At 43.4% G+C, this 17373-nt stretch overlaps 1 protein-coding gene across 3 annotated transcripts in view; it reads right to left on the bottom strand.

The window, feature by feature from the left end:
- The window catches only part of lrguk (leucine-rich repeats and guanylate kinase domain containing), a 140315-nt gene that overhangs the window by 84337 nt on the left and 38605 nt on the right, over positions 1-17373 (bottom strand). For all 3 annotated transcript variants that reach the window (XM_072241140.1, XM_072241137.1, XM_072241139.1), the window contains one exon: positions 6077-6183. In XM_072241140.1, coding sequence (XP_072097241.1) covers positions 6077-6183 — 107 coding nt within the window. The remainder of the gene's footprint in view (positions 1-6076; positions 6184-17373) is intronic.

Here is a 17373-nt window from a genome sequence, read left to right as displayed (position 1 = left end):
TCGTCTTGCTGACGTTGAGGGATAGGTTATTGTCTTTGCACCATGCCACCAGGTTCTTAATTTCCTCTCTGTACTCAAATCGTCATTACCCGAGATACAGCCTACAATTGTTGTGTCATCAGCAAACTTATGTAGTTACATTTAAATGTGAAATCATTTTTTAAAATTCAACTAACAACATCATTGGTATGCTCCAGTGTAAAAGGGTTGTCTATTGGTCAGATTCTAATAAACACATTTTATTCAATTTTTGTGCATGAGGTGAAATTAACATTTTTCAGAGTTCATCCAAAAAAAGATTAAGACCTACCAAGGTGGAGCTTCAGGAATAAAATATGCAAGGTATGTTACCAGTTTCAAAACTTAAATTGATAGGTTGTTCTTAGGTAGAATTAAGATGATAAATTATGCAGGATCTAGTCACAAAAAGAAACAATTTCAAAGGGGATGAATACATATTTCTGTTCCTATGAATATTGCCCTTCAGCAATTAATTTCCCAACCAGTGTGCTAACATGCAAATCAACCACAGGCATTGAAGGACAGTCAAGTTTACATTTAGAATAAAACAAAGTCTGTCTTCTGCTTGAAGAATTCACAGAACAGAGAGAATATTTTTTCTCATTATTAGTATAATTTAGAATTTACACATGTTCAGCTACATCCCAGGAAGTGGCTAGGTCAGGGAAGAATGGAATGAAGATTGGCTAATATCTTAATACGGCCCTTGGCTTCATCAAATACTTCTTTAACAGGGAACAGTGAAATACAAGATCTCATTTTGGGGCTTCTGCTTGCAGCTGAAGACTAACAGAAATGCACCGTTCAGTAGCCTTTTCCATCTTATCGGCTGGTGTTCTAGCTGTCACTTCCCCTCCAGGGTAGGATGGAGTAAACATCTGCTTTGATAGTGTCCCTTCTCTATCCAACCCACTCTTATGCTCTTGGTCTGGTAGTATTCCTTCCCTGTGATGCCTTTGATCTGGCAGCAAACCTTCCCTTTCCACAGATTTGCTTCTGATGCTGTTGACTTTCCTTAGGTACGAGTGTAAATGGTTTGATTTCCAAATGAGACACTGATAATCACATGCTCAGACTTGAAGCATTTGGGAGCAGGATCCTGTGCAAACATTGATCTGTAACTCTAATTCAACAATTTGAAGCACAAATCGCAGATTAAGGGTAATAATATTTATAAACCAACCAGTTTCATTAAAATAAAAAGATCATCTTGTAGCGGTGTGTTACACACAGCGCTAGAATAATGACATGTAGTCGGTGAGTTGGAGTTGCGATAAAAGGGATTTATTGAAACTTTGCAGCCTCCTTTTTAGCCTTCCTGTTCCTGCGCATGGGATCTTCCCCCTGCTGGTGAAGATAGCCTGGCGCCCATTTTGCGGCCGACCTCTCTGCCGGCGTGCGCCGGTTCGTGTGTGCTAGAAAGTGGGTCGCAACATAACAACCCCCCAGAACCGGCAATACATCCCCCAATGTCCACAGTCTGGATCGGCCTCTGTTTCGGAGGTCTGTCTCTGCGCCGCGGTGCCTGAGCCCAGACTGGCTGCACCAAGTCCACATGGGCCGGTTTGAGTCGGTCCATCATGAAAACCTCCTCTCTCCCCCCAATGTCCAGCACGAACGTGGACCCGTTGCTCCTGATCACTTTAAACGGCCCCTCGTAGGGCCGCTGTAGCGGTGCCCGGTGTTCGCCCGTCGTACAAAAAGAAACTTACAGTTCTGCAGGTCTTTGGGTACGCAGGCCGGACTCTGTCCGTGCTGTGAAGTGGGTATGGGGGCCAGGTTACCGAGCCTCTCATGTACTGCTGTGGGTTCTTCCTCTTGCCCCTTTGGGGCTGGTATGAACTCACCAGGGACTACCAGGGGTGCTCCGTACACCAACTCGGCCGACGAGGTGTGCAGATCCTCCTTGGGTGCCGTGCGGATTCCAAGCAGGACCCAGGGAAGCTCGTCCACCCAGTTAAACCCAGTTAGACCCCTCTAGGCGGGACATGAGAGCCGATTTCAGGTGACGGTGGAAGCGCTCCACTAGTCCGTTCGACTATGGGTGGTAGGCAGTTGTGTGGTGTAGCTGTGATCCTAAAAGGCTGGCCATAGCTGACCACAGGCTGGAGGTGAACTGGGCGCCCCTGTTGGGGGTAATGTGGGCTGGTACCCTGAAGTGTGCTACCCAGATTGCGATCAGTGCTCGGGTGCAGGATTCGGAGGTGGTGTCGTTGAGCGGGACTGCCTCTGGCCATCTGGTGAACCGGTCTATCATAGTTAGGAGGTACCGCGCTCCTTGTGACACTGGCAGGGGCCCCATGATATCCACATGAATGTGGTCGAACCTCCGGCGGGTGGGTTCGAACTGCTGCGGCAGAGCCTTGGTGTGCCGCTGCACCTTGGCCGCTTGGCACTGCATGCACGTTTTGGCCCATTCACTGACCTGTTTACGAAGTCCATGCCACACGAACCTGTTGGAGACCAGCCGGACGGTTGTCCTGATGGAGGGGTGCGCTAGGTTGTGAATGGACTCGAAAACTCGCCACCGCCAGGCTGCCGGGACAACAGTGCGGGGTTGGCCGGTAGCTACGTCACATAGTAGGGTCCTCTCACCTGGGCCTACGGGGAGGTCTTGGAGCTGCAAACCACAGACTGCAGTTCTGTAACTAGGGATCTCATCGTCTGCCTGCTGTGCCTCCGCCAGCGCTGCATAGTCCACCCCCTGGGACAGGGCCTGTATGGTCGGTCTGGAAAGTGCGTCCGCCACGATGTTGTCCTTTCCCAAGACATTCTGGATGCCCGTCATGTACTCGGAGATGTAGGACAGATGTCGCTGCTGGCGGGACAACCAGGGGTCGGACACCTTAGTGAACGCAAAGGTAAGCAGTTTGTGGTCTGTGAATGTGGTGAAGGGCCTACCTTCTAAGAAGTATCTGAAATGCCGGATTGCCAGGTATAGTGCCAATAGCTCCCGGTCGAAAGCACTGTATTTGAGTTCGGGTGGTTGTAGGTGTTTGCTGAAGAACGCCAGGGGTTGCCAGCGACCCTCGATGAGTTGTTCCAGCACTCCACTGACTGCTGTGTTGGGTGCGTCCACCATGAGGGCAGTAGGAACGTCCATTCTAGGGTGCACTAGCATCGCGGCGTTTGCCAAGGCTTCTTTGGTTTTAACGAAAGCGGCTGCGGCCTCTTCGTCCCAGGTAATGTCCTTGCCCTTACCTGACATCAGGGTGAACAGGGTGCGCATGATTCAGGCTGCTGAGGGGAGGAAACAGTGGTAGAAATCCACCATACCCACGAATTCCTGCAGGCCTTTGATTGTGTTGGGTCGGTGGAAGTGGCGGACCGCGTCTACCTTGGCGGGCAGCGGGGTTGCCCCGTCTTTAGTAATCTTGTGGCCCAGGAAGTCGATGGTGTTGAGTCTGAACTGGCATTTGGCTGGGTTGATTATAAGGCCGAATTCGCTCAGGCGGGAGTAGAGTTGACGGAGGTGGGACAGATGCTCCTGCCGACTACTGCTGGCTATGAGCATGTCGTCCAAATAGATGACATCGCGTCCCACCGCGACCATTATCCGCTGGAACGTCTGTGTGGCATTCTTTAGGCTGAACAGCATTCGGAGGAATTCGAAAAGGCCGAACAGAGTGATGAGTGCTGTTTTGGGGATGTCGTCCGGATGTACCGGGATTTGATGGTATTCCCGGACGAGGTCTACCTTGAAAAAGATCCTTGCGCCGTGTAGGTCTGCTGCGAAGTCTTGAATGTGCGGCACAGGGTAGCGGTCTGGCGTTGTAGCCTCGTTCAGTCTGCGGTAGTCGCCACATGGTCTCCAGCCGCCCGTTGCCTTGGGCACCATGTGCAGTGCCCATGGGCTGTCAGACCGTCGTATGCTCCCCAATTCCTCCATCTTCTTGAACTCCTCCTTCGCCAGTTGGAGCTTGTCCGGCAGGCTCCTTCGAACACGGGCGTAGAGGGGTGGTCCCTGGGTCAGGATGTGGTGCTGTACTCCATGCCTGGGCATGGCTGCCGTGAACTGCAGTATCAGAACTGATGGAAAATCCGCCAGGACTCTGTTGAATTCATCGTCGGACGGCCTGATGGAGTCCAGGTGTGGGGCTGGCAACTTTGCTTCACCCAGGGAGAACGTTTGAAAAGTCTTGGTGTGGACTAATCGCTTCCCTCGCAGCTCTACCAGCAGGCTGTGGGCTCGCAGAAAATCCGCCCCCAGGAGTGGTTGGGCCACGGCGGCCACTGTGAAGTCCCACGTGAACCGGCTGGAGCTGAACTGTAGCAGCACCGTGCGGGTGCCGTAGGTTCATATTGTGCTGCCATTTGCGGCCCTCAGGGTGGGTCCCGGTTCTCTGCTGCAGGTGTCGTAACTCGTTGGAGGTAAGATGCTGATCTCTGCTCCGGTGTCGACCAAAAAGCGGCGTCCCCACTGCTTGTCCCAGACATACAGGAGGCTGTCCTGATGGCCAGCTGCCGTAGCCACCAGCGGCGGCTGGGCCTTAGCGTTTCCCGGGAATTTGCAGGGTGGTCTACAGCGGCGGGCCTCTGTGTCCCACCGCTGGTGGTAGAAGCACCATTGTTCGTTGGGCTCCTTACTCCCATCGCCGGGTTTTGTAGGCTCTGCTGCCAGGCCTGGTCTGGTCTGCCGCTGGGCACGTGGCTTGGTGATCTGTGCAACAGGCACCCCTCTCTCTTTCCTGGCATTCCACAGCACATCTGCTCGGGCCGCCACCTCCTGGGGGTTGCTGAAATCTGCGTCAGATAGCAGCAGGTATATGTCCTCGGGCAGTTGCTCTAGGAACGCCTGCTCAAACATGAGGCAGGGTTTGTGTCCTTCAGCCAGGGCCAGCATTTCGTTCATTAATGCCAACGGTGGCCTGTCTCCCAAACCATCCAAGTGCAGTAAGCAGGCAGCTCGTTCACGCCGTGAAAGTCCAAAAGTCCTTATGAGCAGGGCTTTGAATGCTGTGTATTTGCCGTCCTCCGGGGGCGACTGTATAAACTCCTCAACTTGTGCAGCTGTCTCCTGGTCAAGGGAGCTCAGCACGTAGTAGTAGCGAGTGGACTCCGAGGTTATCTGCCGAATGTAGAATTGTGCATCTGCTTGTTCGAACCATAAATGGGGTCGCAGCGTCCAGAAGCTTGGCAATTTTAACGAAACTACGTGAACGGATGTGGCGTCTGTCATCTCTGGTCCAAATATCGTTTGGGCTGTCGGGGTCACCAATTGTAGCGGTGTGCTACACGCAGCGTTAGAATAACCACACGGAGTCGGTGAGTTGGAGTTGCGATGAAAGCGATTTATTCAGACTTTGCGGTCTCCTTTTTAGCCTTCCCGTTCCCACGCGCGGGATCTTCCCCCTGCTGGTGAAGATAGCCTGGCGCCCTTTTTGGGGCCGGCCTCTCTGCCAGCGCGCGCCGGTTCGTGTGTGCTAGAAAGTGGGTCACCACAATCTAATAATTTCTCAATACTGTTTGTGGAAGTTAGCTAAATGGAACTTGTCTGCTGCTTTCCCCCCATATTTGAATAGTGAAGGTATTTCTTTTTTACTTGCTGGAAGAGCCAGAAAGGTTTTTGGTACCAGTAATTGTTTCAATATATTTTAATGATATGCAAATCAGAACATGGAGGAGAGCCCTAGCTTCATTTAAATTAGTCAATGTAGAAAGAACTTGGGGTTACCCACTATGCTAAGATTTTCTCCAAAAAATTAAAATGCCTGTGCCAATCATAGCTTAAAAGGAATGTGACATAGTCGAAATTTTGTGATAAAACCCTCAAAGAATCCAATGACAATGTTACAGTGTCATTAATAACATTCAACATGCTGCCCAAGGCTAATCAGAGTAGGAATAACCTGTCTTTTTTTCCTCCAAAAATAATAACTTCTCATAAGTAAAACTGGCATAGATAAATTGAAAGCAAGTTCGTAATGAGCAAATGGATTAAAAAGGTTGAATCAGACTACTTTAAAATCCAGTGTATAGGTGCTGCAATCTTCAAGCGCCCTCTAGGGGCTAAGAACATATCTTGAATCAATGACTTCAGTAAATTATGACTTACCTGTCATAAATCCTCTGGGGCTGCAGAAAACTATACATAATATTGGTCATATGATCGTTGGCAGCTACCACTTCAGGAGGAGGGTTGTATTTATTGATGGCCAGAACCTGGGGAGAAGTAGTTAATGTAAGTATGTTTTTTCCTTGACTTCTGTCAGGGTCAGCATTATTATGCATAGCTCGTGGATAAGCAATTAGGAAATCTGAACACAGCACTGCAGAGCTTTACAACATTGGTGTGAACACAAAAATCACTATGAGATGTTGGGCTTATGCACTGCAGCTTTCCCTCAAAAGTATCGATATTATTTTGCTTTAAACCACACCGTGTGATAGTGTGATCCACTTCCTTCCTCCTCTCTCAATAAAAGAATTATACACTGATTTCCTTTTGATTTATTTGTTTCTACCTTACTTCTATGGCCTGCATTCCTGGAATAATCTTTATGTTTATCAAACTAACTCATCATCTTAGAAACATAGAACACCTACAGCACAATACACGCCTTTGGCCCACAATGCTGTGCTAAACATGTACTTACTTTAGAAATTAACTAGGGTTACCCAAAGCCCTCTATTTTTCTAAGCTTGATATACCTATCCAGGAGTCTTTTAACATCATGGGAATTAGCGAAGTTCATTGGACAGGTGTTGGAACATGTCAGAATAGAAATAAAACACTAATTTATTCTTGTGGAACATCCCATGCTAATGGAATAGGAGTTCTTATGGATGAAAACATGGCAAAAAGTGTTTTAGGGCATTGGGCAATATCAGAAAGAGTGCTCCTTGTTAGATTCAGAGGACAACCATTTGATTTAACAATTATACAGGTATATGCACCAACAACAGATGGAACAAATGCAGATATAGATAAATTCTATGAAGAGCTTGAACAAGCCAAGATTGATGCAAATCTCAAGATATTGTTATTGTCATGGGAGATCTAAATGCTAAAGTAGGACAAGATGCTGATGGAAATACCATAGGAAAATTTGGACTAGGAGAAGAATGAAAGTGGCGAGAAGTGGGTAGAATGGTGCAAGGTGAATAATCAGGTCATTATGAATACCTACTTTAAAAACCATTCACAACGCTTATGGACCTGGAAAAGTCCAGGTGATAACATCAGACATCAAATTGACTTTATTACTATAAACCGAAGATTTAGAAACTCAGTGACTCAATGCAAAACATATCCAGGTGCAGACTGTAATAGTGACCATAACCCAGTAATATGTCATGTAAAAGTAAAACTTAAAAAACTAAAGAAGCAAATACCTGAACAATCCCTTGACTACTTGCAATTAATTAAAGAAGAAAACTTAAGACAAAAATTTACAACTGAAGTAAGGAATAGAGTTCAAAGTCTAGAAATAGAATCTGTTGAAGATGATAGCAATCATGTAGAAATGAAGTTTAACTCTCTAAAGGATGCTTTGGTAGAATCAGCAAAGTCAGTGATTCCTAAAAAAGAAAAAAGCACAAAGAATAAATGGATGACAGATGAAATCAAAAATCTAATAGAAGAAAGGAGACAGAAGAAAGCAAATCCTATAGAATATAAGTCCTTAGATAAAAAAGTTAAAAGCTTATGTCAAAAAGCCAAAGAAGAATGGTTAAACCAGGAATGTGAGTAATTAGAAAGAATCCCCATTACTGATCCAAAAAGGTTACATCAACAAATCAAGAATATCACTGGTAAAAAGCTCCTCTGTTCTTCAGGTGGATGTTTGAAAGCAAAGGACTTTATCATGGAAAAGATGAGATTATGAACAGATGGACTGACTATATTCAGGAATTGTTTGAAGACGATCGCGGCAAAAAACCAGAAATTAACAAGAGCATTGAAGGTCCAAGTATCTTAAAATCTGAAGTTCGTAATGCAATAAATAAGACGAAGAAAGGAAAGGCAGTAGGTCCTGATGAATTAGTAATAGAATAAATTATCGCCCTTGAAGATCATGGAATTGAAAAGCTTACTGATTTAATCAAAGACATTTATGAGACTGGAGTAATACCAGTATTTATCACTCTTCCTAAGAAACCTGGAGCAATAGAATGTGAATTACCTACGACCATAAGTTTAATGAGTCATATCACCAAGATACTTCTAAGAATTTTGATGACAAGAGCTAAAAGTAAGATACAAGCTGAAATAGGCAAAGAACAATGTAGTTTTGTGAAAGACAAAGGTACAAGAAATGCAATATTGATGTTAAGGATACTATCAGAACAAGCTATTCAAGTGCAAAAAGATCTGTTTGTTTGTTTTATCGACTACACAAAAGCATTTGATAAAGTGAAGCACAATAAGTTATTCGAAATATTACAGGAAGCTCTAGATTAGTGGTCACCAACCTTTTTAAGCCCAAGATCCCCTACCTCAATCTTAGTGAAAGGCAGCATCTACTTACTAAATCGTTCAGAGAAAAAAACAGCTCAGATTGCACTTCCAATTTGAGGCCTTTTATTTGGGCTAATTGTATTTGAATTACACAAAATACTTTTGTCAAACTTTCAAATTAATCCAAACAAGAAAACACTGTAACTACCATATCAAACAGGCCATACCTGTCTTTCTTTAAGAATATTACAATACTTCACACCTTTAATTCTAAGTTTCATTATTTAATTTTATTTCAACATGAAAAATAAATGAATAAAAATTGACTTGCACTCAGTGTGATGACTGGGGCTGAATACTTATTGCTAGTTCCCCGAAATTTGGCTCATAACTACAGACAGCCAATCTGAGACAGTCTGTGAGGTGTCTGTCAGTAAGACAGCTCCTGTACATAGATTTAATAATTTTCATCTGTGAAAATGCAATTTCACATAGATAAGTTGACCCGAAGTAGGCACTGTCTTTTAGTGCTATAAAACCAAAGCGTACACCGCACATTTTTGGGGCCCCATCAGTAGTAATTGCCACCAGTTTATGAATAGGGATGTCATTTTCACGGATATATTTTTTAAACTTATTGTAAATATCCTCACCTCTCGTTCTCTCCTTTAATTGCAAAAGAGTGAGGAAGTCCTTTGTTGTAAAATCCTGGAAAGCCATTCTGACAAATACAACAAGCGGAGCTGTTTGCATTACATCCAGGGATTCATCGAACTGTAGCGAAAAATATTCACAGAATGACAAGTCCTTTAACACTTGTCGATCCATGTTCTCTGACAGTGACTTTACCCTCCTTGTCACTGTTGCAGGGCCAAGCAGTATATTATATATTGGGTTGTGATGCCATTTTTGTTTTTAAAGTCATTAAAAACAGTCTCTGCGGTAATGGCCATTGCTTCCTTGAATAAATCGTCATCTGTGAAGGGCTTCTTGTGTTTAGCCAAAAGGTGACTTACGTGAAATGATGCTTCAATAGCAGCCTTATTTTGAGCAGCAAGCGGCACAATTGGCAATCGCCTCTGATCTGGGCCGACATTTACGTGCCGGGCAGCACCTAATAATTAGCTTGTTTATTTCCACTTTTTTCTTAAAGATGTGTTGGGTGTGTTTCTTTGCAGCAGTGTATCGGTCTGCGGCCCGGAGGTTGGGGATCACTGCTCTTATCTAATTTAATTGGTCATTTTGATGCAGCACAAGCTACGCTGAAAATGCGGGGCATGGTGGGGGAGCTACATACATGCGCACTGGGCAGAAAGAACGGAACTAAAACCCCACAACCCGGAAACAATCTCTCTTTACAAACAGCTTTCAATAGCGAAAATATTGATATATTATCATTATCCTAATTAGTATTACTTACTTTTATAAATGCTCACATTACAACAGTATTTGTGTATTTATTTTTGATTTTTTTCGGGATCTACTGGGAAAGTCTCAAAGATCAACCAATCGATCGCGATTGATGGGTTGGCAACCACTACTCTAGATCCAGATTCGAAAGACCTCTGCCTAATCAGAAATCTGTACTGGGAACAAACAGCCGCTATAAGGATAGATGGAGAAGTGAGTCAGTTTACAAAAATCAAGAGAGGCGTTAGACAAGGGTGTGTTTTCTCCCGATTTTTCTAATGTGTACAGTGAAACAATATGACAAAAAATAAGAGACATCTTGGGAATCAAAGCTGGCAGTGAAAACATCAATAATTTCAGATATGCAGATGACACTGTGTTAATTGCAAGTACGGAAGAAGTACAAAACGTAATTGATATAGTTGATGAAGAAAGTGCAAAAATGGGTCGGTCTATCAATTACAAAAAGACAGAATGTATGGTAATATCCAAAAAGAAGGAGAATACTATCTGCAGGCTGAGAATAAACGGGGAAGACATTAAACAAGTACAGAACTTTTGCTACTTAGGAAGCTGGGTGACATCAGATGGCAGGTGCGAAATGGACATCAAAAGAAGAATAGGGATGGCAAAAGACACCTTTACGAGAATGAAGAGTACAGGTTTTCCCCGCCATCCGAAGGTAGAGCGTTCCTATGAAACGGTTCATAAACCGAAATATCATAAGGCGAAGAAGCAATTACCATTTATTTATATGGGAAAATTTTGTGAGCGTTCGCAGACCCAAAAAAACCTACCAAATCATGCCAAATAACACATAAAACCTAAAATAACAGTAACATATAGTAAAAGCAGGAATGATATGATAAATACACAGCCTATATAAAGTAGAAATACTTCTCTACAACAATTGCCTGCACAGATCTCCGTAGCGAAAATCTCACGCAAGCGCTCTCAGTAGAAAATCTCACGCAAGCGCTGTTGGCATAAACGCACTGTCCAGTAACCTTTAAACTATGAAGCTGCCAAATCTACCGAATAACACGTAAAAATACACAGCCTATATAAAATAGAAATAATGCATGTACAGTGTAGTATCACTTACCGGAATTGGGAAGACATCGAGCACACTGATGATGGTGTTAGACTGAGTCGTCGCAGGCTAGGTGGTGCAGTGGCCCCCACCCTCCAGGCCGCCGACTGATATATTGCCGCGAAGAACACAGCGGTAGCCGGGAGGCACACAGCACATCTTTAAGAAAAAAGCTGAAATAAACATGCTAATTAATTAGGTGCTGCCTGGCACGTAATTGTCAGCCCAGATCAGAGACGATCGCCGATCACATCGGCACTGATCTGAGCCGACAATTACGTGCTAGGCGGCACCTGATTAATTAGCATGTTTATTTCTGCTTTTTTCTTAAAGATGTTCTGTGTGCGTCCCGGCTACCGTTGCATTTTCCGTGAATCAGTATCTGTCCGTGGCCTGGAGGTTGGGGTGGTGGGACACTAGGGTGTCATCTTGTCGTCTGCTTCCATTAGAGCAGGCAGCTCATCTTCTTCTATCTCTGCCCGCCTCAATGTCGAAGGTCGAGTTTCGTCATTGCTGTGGCTGATGTGAAAGGCTTGCTTGACTGCTGAGCCTCACACATTTTTCTATCACACAGTTCTTTAATAAGGACTCAAAACATTCTGCAAATATCTCCTAAACTGACGTACCCTTTCAAAACTAAAGTCATACTTTATCATTACTCATTCGGTTTCGATTGCTATCCTTTTTTCTTCCAATTGCATCAGCTCTTCGTCTGTCAGTTCTTGGTGATGGGATGCCAAAACCTCTTCAACATCACATTCATCAGCTTCCACAAGCCAAACTCACATTGTCCTTACTTCGTTCACCACGATCAAAACACTTAATTATGTCTAGTTTTACCGTAAGTGTAACACCCTTACGAGCTCTTTCAGGCTTTTCCGATACCATAGAACTCATCTTGCAAACGGCTGCTCACAGGCATGTGTTAAAGCAAAGTAGTTCCCAATCCGGGGGAGAGCGGCTGCTCGGGGCATGCTCTGCGTTTTATCGCACGCTGATTTTTTCGCGTGCTGAATTTTTTTTCGTAACAGTGAAAACACCTTCTGAAAGCAAAAACAGAGTACTAATGTAGATCTTTCGTAACAGTGAGGTTTCATAAAGCGAACGTTCGAAAAGCGGGGGACACCTGTATACTGACCAATACTAAACTAGGCATGACAACCCGCCTCAGAGCACTGAAATGTTACGTTTATCCAGTTATGTTATATGGCTCAGAATGTTGGACAATATCTAGTAACTTGAGGAAACGAATTGAAAGAGCAGAGATGTGGTTTTTGAGGAGGATGCAAAGAATATCATAAACGAAACAGATATCTAATCAGGATGTCATGAACAGAGCAAGCACAAAAAGAGAAATAATATACGAGATCATGAAAAGGCAACGTAACTTCAGTAGACATGTGATTAGGAAAGAGGAGTTAGAATGCACAGTAATTATGGGAAACATTGAAGGGAAGAAAGCAAGAGGAAGACAAGGACAAATGATGATGGAAACAGTAGCCAGAGAACTGGAAATGAATACCAATGAATTGATCCACTTGACCCGAAACAGGAGTGTGTGGGCCACGGCAGTCAAAGCTCAAACTGGGCACAGCACCTGATGATGATTGTATCCGCCTCTACCACCGTTGCTGGCAGCCCATTCCACGCACTCACCACTCTCTGCGTAAAAAACTTACCCTGACATCTCCTCTGTACCTGTTTCCTAGCACCTTAAAACTGTGCCCTCTCGTGTTATCCATTTCAGCCCTGGGAAAAAGCCTCTGACTATCCACACAATCAATACCTCTCATCATCTTATACACCTCTATCAGGTCACCTCTCATCCTCCGTCGCTCCAAGGAACATCCTTGTAAATCTCCTCTGCACCCTTTCTATGGTTTCCACGTCCTTCCTGTAGTGAGGTGACCAGAATTGTGCACCGTACTCCAAGTGGGTCTGAGCACAGTACTCCAACTTAAGTATATTATTAGGAATAATACAGTCAGACATTTTTCATTTCACTAACTCTGGATGTTTCCAAAATACTTCATAGCCTTTGAAATGTAGTCACATTGGAAACCTCTCAATCCACTTTCACAAAGTGTGATAAACATCAATATGATTACAGTTGGATAATTTTAATTATGCTGATTAAGGGATAAATATTGGGCAGACTATTAGTGATCACTCCCCGCTCTTCTTTAAAACATTGCCATATGATTTTTTGTGTTGACTAACAACATTGGAAGGACCACACCTCTGACATAATAGTGCTCTCTTGCTCCTCAGAATCAGAATTAGGTTTAATATCACTGGCATATGTCATGAAATTTGTTGTTTTGTGGCAGCAGTATATTGCAATACATAACAATAAAAAAATTATAAATTACAGAAAAAATACATATAATTCAACAAGTAAACTCTTCCAGCCGGATACAGGTGTTGATTATAATTGATGTTTCAATGACAGACTACGCCATGAAAATGGCAGAGTTTGTCATTGAAACGTCGGTTATAATCGATACTTGTACCCAGCTGGAGCCCGAGAGGAGCTTATTCATCATTTATGCCGGGAAAGCACTAGATCCTTTTTCATATATTATTCAATTCAAGTTTAATTGTCAATCAACCATAAGTGACAACATTACTTCAGGGCCAAGGTGCGAAACACAGTAACAATAGTCACACACAGCACATTCAAGATAGCAAGTACATGGAAGATATCAGTAAAATATAGCCATGCAAAAAAAAAGTCCAGACCCTGAGTCTATGAATGCCATAGAAATCTGCAGCTGACCACAACAGAGCTTGTCTTCCACCAAGAGAGCACCATCTCCAGCCGCACTATCCCCTGTGGAGCACACCGGATCTGACTCCTCTCTCCTGGCGGCTGTAAACAGGCGACACTAAGGCTTGTGGTCCTGAGTCCATGAATGCTATGAATGCCATGAAATCTGCAGCCAACCACAATACAGCTTGTCTTCTGCTGATCAAATGGGGACGGCAGTACTATCTCCAGCCTGGATGCTGCACCACATCGCCCCCAGTGGAGCACACTGGCCTCCATGCCACTCTCCTGGCGGCTGTGAACATGCGACACCGCAGCTCCCCTGCTGCCTGCCAATAACTCAGTGAACTGGACTAGCAACGTTCCACTTTTAACAATATCCAAAAGGGTTTTGCAATCACAAGAAAAGTGACTTGCTATCAGACTACATGCCTCCTTCATGAACCAACACCTCTGAAGCCTCTCCTACGCAAGCAGCAGCACGATCGGCACTAAGTCCAGCTCCTTCAGTTTCCCTGCCAATGAGCAACTTGGTAATGCAGTATTGCAGTACCTTAAGTTATTCATGTCTAGTGGGATCTTGCAATCATATGTTTAAAAAGGACAGAAGCACCCTTTGTTGACCATGCAAAAGCCGCTGTGATCGAATGCACCACCATCTTACCATAAGATTAAATTAGGTAAGTAGTGCAAAGAGAACAGAAACAGAATAGTGACATAGTGTTCATGGGTTCATTATCAATTCAGAAATCTGATGACAGACAGGAAGATGCTGTTCCCTAAACACTGAGTATGTGTCATCAGGCTCCTGCCCTAGAATAAAACTAATTCTTGCACTAGAATAGGATCTGAACCTACAACCTTCTATTCAGAGATGATAGTGCTGCCAAGTAAGTGATAACTATTCATAAGATCATAAGACATAGGAGCAGAATTAGCCCATTTGGCCCATCAAGTCTGTTCTGCTATTCAATCTTGGCTGATCCTTTTTTCCTCTCCTCAGCCCCACTCCCAGGCCTTCTCCCCATAACCTTTGATGCCATGTCCAGTCAAGAACCTATCAATCTCTACCTTAAAATCACCCAACAACCTGGCCTCCACAGCTGCCTGTGGTTAACAAATTCCACAAATTCTCCACCCTCTGGCCAAAGAAATTTCTCTCCATCTCTGTTTTAAATGGACACCCCTCTATCCTGAGGCTATGCCCTCTTGACCTAGACTCCCCCACCATGGGAAACATCCTTTCCACATCTACTCTGAATAGGCCTTTCAACATTCGGAAAGTTTCAGTGAGGTCCCCCCTCATCCTTCTAAATTCCTGCAAGTATGGACCCAGAGCCATCAAACGTTCCTCGTACGATAACCTTTTCATTCTCAGAATCATCCTTGTGAACCTCCTTTGAATCCTCTTCAATGCCAGCACATCTTTTCTTAGATGAGGAGCCCAAAACTGTTCTTAATGCTCGAGGTGAGGCCTAGCAGTGCCTTATAAAGCCTCAGCATCACATCTCTGCTCTTGTATTCTAGACCTCTTAAAATGAATGCTAACACTCCATTTGTCTTTCTCACCACCAACTTTACCTGCGTTAACCTTTAGTATGTTCTGCACAAGGACTCCCAAGTCCCTTTGCATCTCAGATTTTGTATTTTCTCCCCATTTGGAAAATAATCTGCACATTTATTTATGCTACCAAAGTGCATGGAGCATGCATTTTCCAACAGTGTATTTCGATTGTTCTGAGTCGAATTAAAAACAAGTTAAGACCAGAAACTTCTAAACTACAATATGGGTTTATTGAGGATAGAGCAACAAGGAACACAATTTTCATACTATGAATGCTTTCAGAAAGGGCAATTGAATATCAAAATGATGTCTTTTTATGCTTTATTGATTTCACTAAAGCATTCGACAAAGTGCAACATGAAAAATTATTTCAAATTCTCGCTAAACTAAACATTGACGGAAGGGACCAACAACTGCTTCAAAATTTATATTGGAACTAAACGACGGCGGTAAAAATTGATGATAATATAAAATTCAAAGAGCAGTTAGACAGGGATGCGTTGTCTCTCCGGAATAATTTAATATCTATAGTGAAATGATTCTCAGGGAAATAGAAGACCTAGATGGGATAAAAATTGGAGGTGTTAACATCAACAATATAAGATATGCAGACGATACCACCCTAATAGCAAGTGCTGCAGAAGACCGACAAATCCTCCTCGACAAAGTAGCACAAACAAGTGCAGATTTTGGTCTAACCGTCAACTGTAAACACTAAAATCAAATGTATGGTAATATCAAAACAGCAGGATACTCCCAACTGCCAATTGTACATCGGCTAACCAAGAGATTGAACAAAAGACCAGCTTTAATTACCTTGGTAGCTTTATATCACAAGATGCTAGAAATAAGAAGATTTGTCATTGCCAAAACCAACTTCCAAAAAATGAAACCCATTTTTACCAACAGACACATTTCTATGATAACAAGGATTAGGCTACTAAAACGTTACATCTGGTCAATCTTACTGTATGCTTCTGAAACATGGACTAGAACACCAGAACTCCAAAAAAACTTAGAAGCAACAGAAGTGTGGTTTCTTAGAAGAATGCTGAAGATATCATATAGAGATAGGGTAATTAATGAGACAGTACTCCAACGTGCCCATACAAAAAGATCTTTAATGAGAACCTTAAATGAGAGGAAACTTAAATTCCTGGGCCATGTCATCAGAAAGGGAGAAATAGAATGCCTGGGAAATACGGAAGAAGGACGCAAAGAAGAAAATATATGGACACTGTGAAAGATCTAAGTGTGCGAGATATCATTGACGCTGCGTGGGATCGTTTGATGTGGAAAGCCATGATCGCCCAAGCGTGTAACGCACAAGGCACATGAAGAAGAAGAAGTATTTCATTTGCCACTTTCTTGCCCATTCTCCTAACCTGTCAAGTCTTCTGTGGCCTACCTGTTTCCTCAACACTATCTACCCTTCCACCAGTCTTAGTATCATCTGCAAATTTGGCAACAAAGCCATCCATTCCATCATCTAAATTATTGATATACAGCATAAAAAGTGGTCCCAAAACCAACCCCTGCAAAACACCACTGGTCACTGTTTTCGAAGAAGCCTAGTCTGTTCAGCCTTTCAGTTGTAACCCTACGGTTCTGAACAATGTTTATCCACTGCCATTAAATGAAGAACAGAACTACACAAATTATTGCAAGCCCAGTCAAACTGAAGTTGTATCCAAGTTTAACTTGACTTCCCTACTTTCTAATTGTGTCACTCTGGTACTAAAATACAGTTCACTGCTTAAATATATGAATACACATTTTTAAAAAGTAATCTTCCTAATTTGTAAGATTGCTTTTAACGGTTTCTGGATAAATGGACATTTAGCGGAGCGTCCAGAGCCTTGTACGATACAAGCTATCTATTTTAGAGGTAAGGACAATCTGGAAAAAAAAGGTTTTAATCTAAGTTATTTGATGCACTTTCTTATTGAGATTCCAGCATTGATACCCATCCTTAAGTCATGTCCATGCCAACATCAATTTGAAAAGAAAAATCATCTGGGAATCCTACATTAATAGCTTGAGTTTAAGTGTGAAGTAGCACACTGATTTCAATTTGATTCTAGCAATAATCAATTTTTCTTCCATTATGTCTA

The sequence above is a fragment of the Mobula birostris genome, chromosome 23, assembly GCF_030028105.1.
Source record: "Mobula birostris isolate sMobBir1 chromosome 23, sMobBir1.hap1, whole genome shotgun sequence".
NCBI classification, from domain to species: Eukaryota; Metazoa; Chordata; class Chondrichthyes; order Myliobatiformes; family Myliobatidae; genus Mobula; species Mobula birostris.
The sequence above is the reverse complement of the archived record's forward strand: the minus strand, read 5'-3'. Positions and strand labels throughout refer to the sequence as shown.